This window comes from Gymnodraco acuticeps, unplaced genomic scaffold, assembly GCF_902827175.1.
Source record: "Gymnodraco acuticeps unplaced genomic scaffold, fGymAcu1.1, whole genome shotgun sequence".
Taxonomy (NCBI): Eukaryota; Metazoa; Chordata; class Actinopteri; order Perciformes; family Bathydraconidae; genus Gymnodraco; species Gymnodraco acuticeps.
Window position 1 is genome coordinate 936,308 of NW_022989755.1, and position 14,541 is coordinate 950,848.

The following is a 14,541-nucleotide window of genomic DNA, read 5'->3' on the forward strand; positions in this document are numbered from 1 at the left end:
TTAAATGTTTTTTTTCCAAAATATTATTAACAACTAAATGCAAAAAACAAGGGGGTGACAGTTACGGGGAACATATATTTGATTCATATTGAATTATTAATCAATTATATGAATAGTTGAGTTAGAATGAAGACTTTTATGATGGACTGGTTTCTTGTGAGTTGATCAATTAGTGGCCAGTAAATGAATGTGAATCAATTCTGCTAATTGACTAAATGTTTCAGTTGTTTATCAAATCAGAACATTAAATTGTGCCGTCTTCTGAATTGTGAAAATCTACTCTTGTTTTTAGGTTATTTGGGAAATAATGATTAACAGGATAGGAAAGCATAAAAAAACATACAGTAAATCAGGAATACATTGTGATTTTTTCATATTTGTATGTGTGAATTATAGGATAATATGTCATCAGTCCTCTAAATAATTATACAAATGAATCTGAGAGGGAAAAGTGACTCTTTGGTTAAGTCTTTAATATTCATGGACATATCCAACCCCTAATGATGGGCAACACTAACATATATTGCTTTGTTAAACTTGTTTGGTAACTTACGTAACGTTTTTATTATTTAATCAAATGAAGGTTTGAAATCAGATCCGTCTCATACATTCAGTTTATTTCATACCTCTGCAAATCTGTAAACTCTCACTCACCAGCTCCACTAACACACACCACATTTTTAATACGGTTCGGATTAAAGCAAATAGCTTTTGTTATGTAAAATAATTTAATAAATTCAGTTTGATAAAACTCTGTGGTGTTAGAGTTGGAATGAGATAACATTAAAAAAAAACTCTGGGATTATTCTGAACCGATCTGATGTACTGTACTGACACTCAGGTCAGTGATGTGATGAGGGAGACTCAAACCGTCCTCATATCTCGTCCTGAGGCTAATCCGGGCAGTATTTATAAAAATACTTTGTATTTAGCCAACACAAGACAATTTAAGATCTTTGTCATTGCATCTTAAAAGCAAAACAATCCACATCACCACGATGCACATCATGTAACTGATGATGTAGAGAAAACTCAATGTTTTTACTGTACTCTAATAAATATTTGGCAACTATTCCTCTTCTAGTAGCATCTTAGCATCTCTTTAGGAAGCTTGCTATGATTTGTCCAACATTTGTTAAACCCAGGAGGAACATTTGACTTAACTATTACAATCAATTCAGGGTTAGGTTATATGGCTAATATTTTTTATACTGATATAGATTATTTCACATTCTCAATAATCATATCACAATATAGCATGTTTTCTGGTAAGTCAATAAAAAATAATAATATTGAAATATATTCAGCTATACACTGTTGTTTTTTTTATTGTGATGTAAGACAAAATCGTCTTCTTAAAAATATTGTTGTTATTATTATTTTAGACGTTGTAATTGTGTGTATCAGGATTTCCTCGTATATATAATTTAATTAACGCTTCAGTTGAAAAAGTATTAATTATATTATTAAATCTTGCCTCTTAATTTTAATTGTCTTGCGCATGGATAATTACTCTGTCTTCTTTAAAGCCCGGTTGGATGGTTCTGCTCTCATTCACTGTAATGACACGTCGGCCCGCCAAATCTCTGCCATAGCAGGGTGACAGACCATATAGTAGGCCGACCTGACTGCTAAATAATTGAGTTCCAGTAGACCTGGTTTGGAAAAGGACTAAGCCTGTTATGGATCCCTGCTCAAAGTCCCTCTCTTCCTCATTCAATAAAGACTCAGATCAAACAGGACGAGGAGACCTTCATGTTGGCTGATGGCACCGCACGTGATTTACAACCTTGATGGTCAATAAAAGCTGAATCCACTGAAAGTGAAAGATCACCCGGACCACGTTTTGTTTTAACTGTGTTAAACTGTAATTATCTTTTTCTCCATGAGGCATAATAAACCTCTACGATGAATAATAACGTGTTTGATGACAATACATCTGTTATAAGTGAACTACAAGATATAAATACAAATTGCCAGGCTGTAGGTTTGTAAGCTTAATGTGTTCTCGTTGTTTTGCCCGCCAGTGGCTAAAGAAATCAATGAATGAAAATGAAGCAAGAAAATATATCCTTAAGAAGAGTCTGACTAAGATTTCAACACCACTTTTAAATACTCAGATTGCTCAGTATCACTGCTGACTTTTGACACCCAGCTCTGCTTTAACATTGATGAAACAACAAAGGACAGTGTGTCCTACAAATCAAACGAGACTACGTGGAAGCACAGGTTGAAAAGTTAGACACAGCTACAGCTTCATTATCTCTGTGCTGCCTGTAGCTCTAACTGTACTGAAACTTAGAGGGTCTTGCTTTGTTGACGTCTCTCTGTGTCACTTGCAGCCAGGTTGTCCCGCCCATCATACGACGGCCACAGCAGCCCGCAGGACTAATTACAGCAAAGGCTGTATCTGTTACAGGGTGCTGCCACTTACAAGCATGGAAGAAAGCAGCTAACTGGCAGCTCTTTCTTTAAGTTCACGGGTTGTTGGGTTGACAGGTAGTGAACAAACACATCAGAATAATAGAAAGCCCTGGACGACACTGAATTGAACTGGGACAAAGAGCCTGGTGTATGAATATGAATATAAGTCATCGAACAGGTGCTGCTGCATCATACCTCATTGTGTATTTAACAAAGCCCTTACTTATGCGTGAGAGGTTAAAGACAGAGGTCGTAGGTCACCCTTCATCAGGTGAAAAGGGTATCGGACGCCGCTACAAGCGATGTGGTGAGAAGAGGAGGCCACAGAAGGCATTGGTGAGGATGTAACTCTACCTGGTCCAGTTAATAAAATGAGAGCATGCTCACAAACCACATCAGAGAAGCCAAGCCCTTAGCTGTATGCAGTCTTATGAAATAACAACAACATGCCGCCAGGACATGAGCCATTTTACAAAGTTTACAGCCTTTTTCTCTTAACATTACTCCCAGCGGTGACTCCCTTTGGCTTGATAAAAGCTTCTATCCTGTGTATTTAGCTCTACTTGTTAATGACACTTCCTGTTCAAACACCAGCAGGCTGCAGTTACAGTACACTAATGGGGTCCTCTACTTCCTCCAGTTCGATGAGCGACGGTGATTGGTTTTGAACAGGAACTTGGGTCTTTCCTGGCTGTTTGATAGTCTGATCCTTTTGTACAGAGATTAAGCGAATTTCATCAGTGAGCTCTGGCTGTTTGTCAGCAGAGACCTTCAGTAAGCTCAGAGCAGTTAACCTGGAAGGGGATTGGATAAAAACAGCCAGCAAGAACATGCTTTGAAATACCATATACAGAGCACAAAGCACTCAGTATAATTAGGGAGGTATGTAGTATATGCACTATATGAGGATTTATGAGAGTGGAGCAAACAGTTAATGACTGGGTCCTCTGAGGGTATTCTAAATCATAAATGTCTGAAACTCATACAATTTTACCTTCAACCAATCTAATCATTCTAACTGAAGCATCATCATTTCAGAAGACCGTAACAGAGAGCTTTGGGAATGAATACTACATCCTGAAAATGAGTTAGCATTTTTGCACTTCCTGTTCCCTCGCCTCGAAGTCGAGATTGTTCTTTTGTTTGATACTTAAGGACAGGAAGACTTAATAACTCAAGACCACTTCTGAGCTTCTTGATTTCTCAAATATTCCGCGGTGGAGCAGGTTAAACAGGGTCAATTGTGTCATATAAGCTAAAGTAGCAACATAATTAAGTACAATGATTAAAGGGAACAAATACTCACTCAGAAGAATCAATGAAGTATATAACAAGGGCCCCAATGCTGAGAGCAAAGACGAGCACCACCTGGAAAAAAGAAAATATGAGCATTTTACTCAGTTGTTAGAACACGACTCAATCTAGTTCAGAAAAAGACAGTAGATGTTATTTCTTCAGATGATTGGCTCTCTAGTACAGGAAAGGGCAAAAGGAGGGCACCAGATTTATGCTTCAAAAGCTTTCGGCTGGAAATATAAATGTATTCTAATATTAAAAGTGATGTGTAAAGTGTGGAGGAGTTTGCAACAACAAAATGCAAAATACATGTTCAGGTATTGATGATAAAGGCTATATTTCAAAAATAAATACAAAAATCAGGGAGAAATACAAATAAATAATGGCAATGAAAGTTAAGTAAGAACTCAAAAAGTGTTGAGAAGCACAGAATATGACAAATTAAAATGTATTTCAACACATTATTATTTGATAATACTCAGTAGTAGACGATTCATCTGTTGCCGAATTCTTTTTTCTTTGTTTTATTTTAAGCAAAACTAAATTATATTACGTGAATTGTTCCCCTTAACCAGACATAATGATGGATCACTAATTACAAATTCATCAAGAGATGAAAATTATCTTTATTCGCAGATTTAGATATTTTTAAATTAGAAAAATGTGTTTCAAGGTAATCAGCAAATATGTAATGCCTATAAATGAGCATCGACAGACGTAAATATGTCTTCTCAGGCACTCATAATTGTGTTATATATATCAAATAAAAAAGAGTCACAGTTTGGAGCAACAGTGTCACAAACAGACTCATCAGTACTGTATATATGACAGTGTAAATAAATACACAAGAGCTCAGCTCATCATGTAAATAGGCAGTGGAAGAGTGGGCGAGGTGACAGAAATGGCTTCAGCTTTCACAGACACAAACAAGGAAGGATCCGCTGAGCCCCGAGCTTCTAGCAGCCACGGTGGAGCAGCATGAGAATCAAACAGGGGCATCACTTTGACTCAATCACCCTGCCTTTACAAGAGGACATGCTGTTGAATAAAATGAAGCCTGGAGTGTGTGGAGACGTTCAAAAGGAAGTTACATTAAATAAAATCATTGCAAAAACAAATATGAGATCCATGGGTGTTAGTAAACTAATCAGGTGGGAGCTCTGAGACTGGTAGAGGGAAAACTTGAGAGAATACAACAACAAATCAGACCACAAGTTAAATACAAATAGAAAAACTTGGAAAATTCAGTATATTGATTTCTAGGAGGAAAACAGAGCATGTGGTTACAATCAATGTTACCTGTAGGAAAACAACCTGTGGTCTCCCCTGATGCAACGCTGCTGTCACTCAGCATCACAGTTAAATTCACAAGTGAATGCTGTCATGTTGTGTTAGTCAAGCGGAGAAGAAAGTGGAAGATTATCAAAGCTGGAGGGGCAGGGGACAAAATCCCTGTTACCTAACTGGAGCATACTTATTAGAAAGTAGGCTACACGTAACTAAACCACTGCCATTTGGGTTAAAAAAAACACGCCGGTTTTAAGTCTTTGGAGTCTGGAGTTAATTGTACATAAATAATGATTTGAAGTCAAAAAAGGAAGCAGCTCATTAATACTGATGCAGAATAAGTGTCCTAATTTCCCCTTGTAAACGTCAGTGCTAATGCGGGACCCAGAAAGACACTGACTCACACAGAAAGGTTTCTTCCAGACAGCAGAACCAATGTTTTTCATCCTGAAATACACTACAGGGTTATCTGCAACCCTACCTGGCTTTCATCTATTTAGAAATGACACAAAGGCCATCCTGAACAAGAAACCGATGGGCATCCATAATGAATGAGCTCAGCCTAATTCATTTCCATGATGTGAAATTGTATCGTCAACTGATGGCTCCGTAATGACAAAAAGCACCCGCATGCATTTTTAATCGACCCTTCCTCTTTGAAAGCCAGGAAATCTCTTTATGCCTCTGACCAGCCCAGTTTAGAAACTTGAAACAATGTTGGTGCAACCCTAGAAATGCTAATGTCGCTGGCAGAGAAAGATTCAGTAAATAAGACACATGGGGCTGGAACAAAGGGGGGGCAATCATGACTGGGTTTGTCAGGGACAGCCGGTGCCAGGATTCATCATTCATCTCATTCAGCAGATAATGAGGCATCACATCTGTATCTTGAGCCACCCTCAGCCATTTACTAGCAGATGGCTGCAGCTGCTCGGACTCAGAGAGGAACGACGACAGCACATGCCTTCTGCATGACGACCACGAGAGCTGCCCAGACATACTCCAATTTGCATCTTCCTTCTCTTAACTAACTACATCTTATGCTCTTCACTTCATACTGTCGCCAATTAAAAGATAGGAGAGAAAGGTAGTGGTAAGAATACTTTTCTGTCAAAAGACCAGGAAATAAACTACTTTATAGACACCACTGTGGAATAAAATAAACGTTTTTTATCAAATATCAGGGAAAGTCACAAGTAACTTGAGAAAATTCCAAGTGTCAAGTGATATGTAAAATAATTAGAGACAAGTCATTCAAAACAAGTCCATGTCGCGTGTCAAATATTCTGATGGCGGTTCAAGACAAATCTTACAAACATGGGGACTGAAATTGGACATAGTCTTCAATAATAATCCAGCTGCATTTGAACATGTTTCATTAAAAACTGTGTTGATCAAATCATTTATCAAATGTATATTCAAGTTGAATGCTTTTCTTTTACTAATGCAGGGGAGTGGGAGTGTGTGTGGTATTGTGCAGATCATAAAGTACTTTCAAACTAATTGGTGATTCTCCTACAAACATAAATGAAAATAACTTGAGTGCTTTTGCTCTTAATTCTCAAATAAATCTTTAAGTAGTGAAGTCATGTTCACATTGATCAAGTCCAAGTCAAGTATACATTTATTTGTGAAATCTGTGAAAACAATTGTGTTCTCTAAATAACTTTCTAAGAAGTCTCCAGTCCTTCTCAGAAAAAAACTAAACAATTCTAAACATTTTACGAAAGTATTTATAATCATACATTTTATGTTGAAAAGAATCTTCAAGGCCAACTTTCATAACAGATTATAATCCACCAATGTTGTCACAGCCCTGCAGAGTGCACCTTCAGGTCTCAAGCATTCAGAAGTCAACCTACAAAACAACGGAAAACCCACTCATGCTCCTCCACTCTTTCCGAAGTATGACTCAACATCAACAAGCATGAATAGCCTGCCAAAGAAACAGAAAGTCAGCTCCCACAGTAAGAGATATTTTACTGTAGGGAGCTAACTCCAGTGTTCTGCCACCCTCTCTGATCATTCAGAGTAAAATGACACTCCTGGCATCGAGGCAAATTACGTATTTTCAATATTAAGCAATGGCAACCAAGGCTGCTTTAGTTGTATCTGTATTAAGAGCATTGAATAATATTCATCTACCGCAGTGGTCCAGTAAAAATAATCATATTTGATGAGGGCTCATTGAGATTCAGTTGTGTTAGAAACATGTTTTACAAATTCTTCAGTGGTTGGTTGTGTTACTACGTGAGCTGCAGTATCTAAAAACAGGATTTAGAAGGACCAGGGGTCCGTTTTTTCAGTATTCCCTGAAAGCCTGCAGTCACTGCGGGATCAAAGCTCTAATGGTGGGATGCCAGAGATTTGTATTTGCGGTTAACAGCCCCTCTTTGTGTCGGTCAACCCTCCATTTCCACACAGGTCACATCCAGTTCATGGAGCTCTCCCTTTAATTGTGTGAGACTTAAATGTTCATAGGAGCGTAAAGTCCCTGACCCGGTGTTCCTCTTGGGTGCGTGTGTGGCCCCCAGCAGCTTCCCAGGCACACAGTGCTGCCTTTCTAAATAAAATGACCTGAGGAATATCCTGGTGAATTCCAGCCAGTCCATCTGTCTGTCCTCAAATGCCACATTGATCAACAAGGCATGGTGTACATATAGACACTCACAAAAATACAGAACGGCACAATAGAAGGGAAGAAAATAATCAATGTGCCATCCTCAGGTTTAATAGCTCAATTACAGACTGTGGAAGAATCGCAGCATAAATGGACATCTATTCTTCTTTTTCAGATTTCTTTTTCAGAACTTGAAAACGTTTTTAGGAACAGATCAGGGTTCTCAATTTTAATCAATTGAGAGTTTCAGGTCATACTAGTGAACTTCTTTACAGAAAGCATGTATGAAAAACTACACGGCAGCCATTTGTACATTCATAGGACTCACTCAGCAATTGAATTATTCAATTGTTGGATTGGCTGTGACTCGTACTGCAAAGAAGCAAATCAAAAACTCATTAACTTTAACACACAATCATTACAAAATATAAATATATTGTGAGATTCAGAACATCTGTAAGAGCGGATAGGCCTTGAGGAGTAGGGGACACCTTGGTCTTAAAGTCTGGCCTTGCTAACTTAGTTTACTCCTGGACAGAGTATCCTTCACCTGGGGTGACAACAGCAAATTAGCATTTTTTTACGACACAAGCCATAACCGTGATGGACTGCAGCCCTGATAAACTCAGACTCTGAATGAACATTTGAAACATGTACTGCTGACATCCTGCTCCGCTGCAGCTGACAGGACATCTGTGACGTGTGATGCAACGTTGGCTCTCTGGTCTTAAGCTATTGTTGTTCTTTCCATATTTCCATTATTTGCTGCTGAAGCACCATGATGGATGATGAACTCATTGTGACCTTCTGATGCCATGAGGTTCTTAACTGTCTATTTGGAGCACTTGAGTACATGCAGAGCTTTTGTCAAGCCTGAAGGGCTGCACAATTACGGCTAAAAAAAGAGCCCTGATTATATTGCTCGATTTGATGTTGATGAATGTCAATCAGATGATTGTTAAATCTAATCAGCAGAGACAAATAATCCCAATGGCCCTTTTTGAGTATAAACCTTGTGGCATGTCATTTGGCAGCACAATCTTAAAGCTATACACATATCAAGAGGTTTGTTACTTGTCATGTAACAACTTTAAACTGATTTCTGAAGGTAGAACATCAGTCTTGCGTGTGAACGAAGCATCAAAACAGATCCAAATTATAAGATTGTGATCTGCTAATAATGTCAAAATGCTTATTTAACATCAAAATGTCAAATATACATGCAAATATAAGCACTACCTGTAAATGATATGGTAAAACAACACAGATTGGGCCTTTAAGACACAACTGCGCATCCTTTCAGCTCAGACCTGATTTCACTGGCCGACTCTGCATGTGTCCCATGCTTTTGGCAACATGCATACTAATATTGGACGGGTCTCCAGGCACCTGGGTCCCTCCTCAAGCATCATTTTAGTATAACCTACACAGCATGAGTTTCACAAGCGGCCTATAACTTCATCCGCCTGAACAAGAAATCATGATTAAATGTTGAGAATCACAGCTGATCTATTCCGTGTCACTCGAGTGTGTTTGACAAGGTCAGAGGAAGGAAAGACAAACAGACATTCACAGTTTAAAGGTCATAATCAGATAATTTCAACAAGCGATGACGACACACCTGCTGTAAAAAGAGATTGGGATCAGACTCAAGTGGGGAGCCTTTTTAGGGTTTCATTGTGAACGCCAATATAATGTGTGCTGGAAATTAATTAGATTTGTAGATTGTATTTTATTTGTGACATGCAACTTTGATCGAAACGTATAGGCTATTAGTTAAAGGAGGAAGGAGTACTGTTTTGGAATAGATAAATGCTTAAGATCAAAATGAAACAAAGTATCTTTGGCAGAATTCGTCACATTACTCATCTTCAGATAAGATAATAATCAGAACGCATAATGGGCTGCAGTCACTGACGACAGCAGCAGAAGATTGATAAATATGATATAATCCCCAGACGTGTGTGTGGTAAGAAGGTAGCTCATCATTCTCATAATGCCCAAGCTGTTTTATCAATCTAATGATTCACTTCTGAGCAAAGCTGAAGGACACTGAGCTGCACAAGTTCAATGTGTTGCAAGCTGCAGGATCAGTGACCATGCCAGAGATATATCTTCATCCCTCGGTTTATCAAAGACATTACACTGATCAGCTGAGTGACCAAGAGACCATGTTGAATGGCAGGGTTGTTGTCTCATAACTGGAAGAGGATAGAGAGCACATAAAACCTCCATTGAGCCTACAAAATAAAGACATTAACTTGTTTTTTTATGTTCTTAACTTTCATTTTTACATTACATTACATGACACTTATTAGACGCTTTTATCCAAAGCGACTTACATACTCAATACTGTGGGCAATCCCCACCGGAGCAGTTTGGGGTGAAGTGTCTTGCCCAGGGACACAACGACATGCTGACTGCAGTGGGGGTTGAGCCTGTGACCCCCTGATCCGAACACCAACGCACAACCCACTGCGCCACACGCCTCCCATTTTTAGCACCAAGTACCATCTTTAATGCCAAGCATGCTTAATGTATTTTATTTCTTGATTTTATGTCGTTACTGTCCGTGTTGGGCAGTTTCTAATCATCATTTTGGCAGCGTTCATAAGACACAAATCAAAGAAGATAGTTTTAAGCAAGAACACATTTATGTCCATAAAACCCACATGCTGCCAGAGGAAAGAAATAGAAAAATCACACTGATGTGGGTACTGCTGGATGTCTTTCCTTCCTGGAACAAACCACAGAGAAACCACAATGAATCTCTCCTGCGATATAACCAACCAGTCTGACATAACTCAAATTGTAACTTTACACCCCCTGAAATTCTTCTTCTCACCTTTCTGCCCTCAAGTGTCCTCCAGTATCGTTTTCACTTCTAACCATCAGAGATGATGAATGGGGTCAGAGGTCAAACACACTTGAAACATCTTCCTAATGAATACATGTTAGCCTTATGTTACTCATAAACAAATTAAAAGAAGAATAAGGAAAAAGAGAAAGATTTATTTAAGTTTATTTTATTATTTATTTATTTATATGGGCCGTTTACAAGAATAAATATTATAAATCATTTAACTGTTATGGCAAATCATATAAAAGCAAGTATATCCCTTTTAGTTTGACAGTTACGGCTGGGTTTCTACTGGCCAACTGTTGCTTGGAAAAATAAAGTAATAAAATAATTATGACTGTGATATCTTTCAGGGGTTGTAAAATCCTCCCTCATTGTATAATAAACCTCTACAGTGTTTTGGCATCTGATAAACAAACACGTTGTGACGCCGATTTCGAAGGAACATTCTGAGCGTCAGTAAATATTGATTGTGAAACATGAAAAAAGCTTACTTATATATTTGTCACTCCCATTATATTTAATGATTGTTTCACCCAAATTAGGAGGATAATGTGTTTGGGGATGCAAACAGGAAGTATTACATTTTTTTGCCTCGATTTGTTTATTACATATTGACAAATGTTTTACTATTAAAAGTACTTTCTATTATTTATTAACAGTTTAAGAATTGGTGTACATACTTACAGCTGTCAATAGATGACTTTGATACTAAAGAAAACTTTTTTTCCCCAGGCATGTTATGGAGTTATAAGAGGTGTCTTTTGCTCTGTGATTTATTTTCATTTCATTTCAAACCTTTAAGATTGCCCCTTGAGATCATAGATCTCTTTTTCAAGGGAGACCTGCAGCAATTAGGTTCCACATGAAACATAAAACAACATAAAACAATAGAGGATATCATACAACATATTTACAAGCTACATTTACATACTTATCAACATTTACAAATACCCATAGTTTCAAAGAGCATTTCACTTGGACTTGCTTTAAAAACATTCAGAGGAATACAATTGCTCAGTTTCAATTTTAGCTGAAGATTGTTCCAAGCAAGTGGCGCTGCGCACATAAAAGCTGTCTTACCTAAGACAGTCCTTGCTCTTGGCACATCTAACAATACTACATCATGCGATCTCAGACAATAGCTGCTTGCAACTCTCTGTGTGATCAGAGAGCAGATATAATACGGGAGTTTACCCAACAAAGCTTTATAAATAAACGTGAACCAATGACTGAGCCTCTTTACAGTAAGTGATGGCAAACCTGCCTTGGTATACAGGGTACAGTGATGAGTAAGTGCTTTACAATTAGTGACAAATCTCAGTGCGCTGTGATAGGCGGCATCTAACTTGTTCAGGCAATAGGCAGGTGCATTCATATAGACCAGATCACCATAGTCCAGCACAGGTAAAAAGGTCACAGTGACTAGCTGTCCTCAAGCGAGAAACAGGACTTGTTTCTGAAAAAGAAACCTAGTCTAACCCTCAGCTTTTTAAGCAGGTTATTGACATGAAGTTTAAAAGTAAGACAATCATCAAGCCAGATACCTAGGTATTTATAACAGGCATAGTAAGATATATTAATTGTATTGTATGGTGTTGTTTTTTTAAACATACATTTACTCTACTACTTTAGGAGGCGTTCACTGACAACAATGCACATGCATGGAAGCTGCCCAGCACAACCCCAGTCTGATGGGAGGCAGTTGGGTTAAGAGCCATAAAGGGTACCTCAGTGGTGCTTATCAGAAGGGCACTCTAACCTTAAGGTCACTACTGTTTATTAACATCAAAATAATGATAACCTCTCAAGAGCAAGGCGTACGTTTGGAAGGAGTCATTTTTACTCCATGATTGAGCAATAGGTTTTACACAAATTGCAGCAATCAGGCACGACTGGTTTTATTTAATTTGCTTCCATGAGCAGTGCATCTCAGCAGCTGCTGAACTGCTAAATTATACACTGGTTACATTCTACATGGGGAGACATTAAAGTGCAACACACAATATGAATCAAATAGTCATTTTAGAACGTACACTTTCATGGGAATCAATGGCAAGTCCTACATGGAGATTAATATTCAGGCTTGTACTAACGCTCAGAATATTCCTCATGATGTTTACATTGCAGACACTACAGTACCCTAAGCATGGCTACATCAATGGCTTAACTCTATGCGACGTTCACACTCAAGAGTAAAACCGGTGGGTTTAAGGGATTTCTCTCTCATCTTGTCAATTGAAGCCGATTATTTCTTTGTCTACTAGGCTTCCCGTGGAGCCGCTTGCAGCTGCTTCCTCATCATTAGGGATCACTACCAGCATTACGGCAGGTCCAGAGGGATAGACCTGATATTCAGTAATAACTAGGGCTGTCAGTCGATTAAAATATTTAATCACGATTAATCGCATGATTGTCCATAGTTAATCGCGATTAATCGCAAATTAATCGCACATTTTTGATCTGTTCTAAATGTACCTTAGAGGAATATTTTTCAAGTTTTTAATACTCTTATCAACATATGAGTGGACAAATATGCTAGCTAATATTTATTATCATTTGAACAATGACAAATATTCTCATGAATATTAAACACAACAACCTCTGAACATTAAAAATATTCGCCTCAATTCAACCTGGAACCTCTCTCATTCAATACGAACGGGAGCTGCCTGGACGCTGCAATCAACAGCTCCATATCCGTTAGCGCAGCTAGCTAGCACCAGATGCTAACAACAACAATGCACGTAAGGACACCCTCTCTCGCTCGCTCGGGCCACACATACACACACCCTCCCGGTCCTCCCAATAGCCAGTCGGTGCCTGCCGGTGAGCGTGGAAGTGTGGTCTGCCACAAGCGGGCGGCAGGAGCGGGGCTGTCAGCATTAGCTTGTAGATGGTATTTTAAACTCGATGCGCTCTGAAACTACGGGGCGGCCGAGGAAAAAAAATACACATGCGTTAATCGCGTTAAAATAATTAGTGGCGTTAATTTTTTTTGGCGTTAACGCGTTATTAACGCGTTAACTTGACAGCCCTAGTAATAACATCATCACAGCCAAATCCTTCTCTGCAGGGAACCAAAGGCTAGATTTACCTAAAATTAGAAAATGTATGTCTTGTCTGACATTTAAGAAACCTTTAAAGCCCCAGACATACACTACCACAACGACCCCTGGTTTGATTTATTTAGGGATTCGCTGAACAAAGCCAATTTAATCCAAAAGACTGCCATGTTAAAGTGGGACCACTTATTTTAAACGTGGTATTTAAATCTTAAAGACCAAGACAAACAAAACCATATAGGCCTACGACTATACACCTAAAAGGGGAATTCATATTATAAAGCTTAATGCAATCAAAAACAGATTTCCTGCCTGACTCTGTAGGATGATACACGGCAAACTGCTTGGCTAAGGTCTCCTGTGTGGATGTCACAAGCTTTAAACAGAGGATGATTTATGAAAACCACCAATGACATTTTATTTTGCCATCATTTCACTTGACTTCATCATAGTGCAACAAAGGGTTGCCGGGAGGTTTGTTTGAGGTTTGTGTTGTGACTAGTCGGACAATCTGGAATATTATCCCCACGAGTCAGTAAATTATCGTTGGGCCACAATTGGAGCTATGTTTTTTGAGTAGATTTTATTTAAATGAGCCCTTGTTTATTTCACATTGCCTACATGTATACTATTCACGCTTTTTGGGTAATTATGGGAGACACAAGAAGAAAGATCCTGGTACCGCAGTTGCTGTTAGCTCATAATAAGTTTTAATTTCTGCTTGGAGCTACAGAGTCTGCCTGAAGTAATAATTGCAACGTTACTGCATTCAGCTGCAATGTGCACAGGGACCGAGAACAAGGAAGCTAACAGACGTGTTTGCGGACGTCAGCAGCCGAGACGTACATTGCACACGAGGGACAAAGCCAGTATGGAAACTACAAATGTCTAAGGAGTACAATTTGAGATACAACATCTGTGCTGCTTTCTTACCTTTGCTATTTCCTTTACGAAACACCTAGCATCCCAAACTTGTGTGGATGGTGTCA

The 14,541-nt window shown here is 38.6% G+C and overlaps 1 protein-coding gene across 31 annotated transcripts in view; it reads right to left on the reverse strand.

Moving 5' to 3' along the window:
* LOC117543371 (calcium-activated potassium channel subunit alpha-1) overlaps positions 1–14,541 on the reverse strand; it is a 77,654-nt gene that overhangs the window by 41,343 nt on the left and 21,770 nt on the right. For all 31 annotated transcript variants that reach the window (XM_034211611.1, XM_034211631.1, XM_034211652.1 and 28 more), the window contains exon 3: positions 3,731–3,792. In XM_034211611.1, the coding sequence (XP_034067502.1) occupies positions 3,731–3,792 (62 nt within the window). The remainder of the gene's footprint in view (positions 1–3,730; positions 3,793–14,541) is intronic.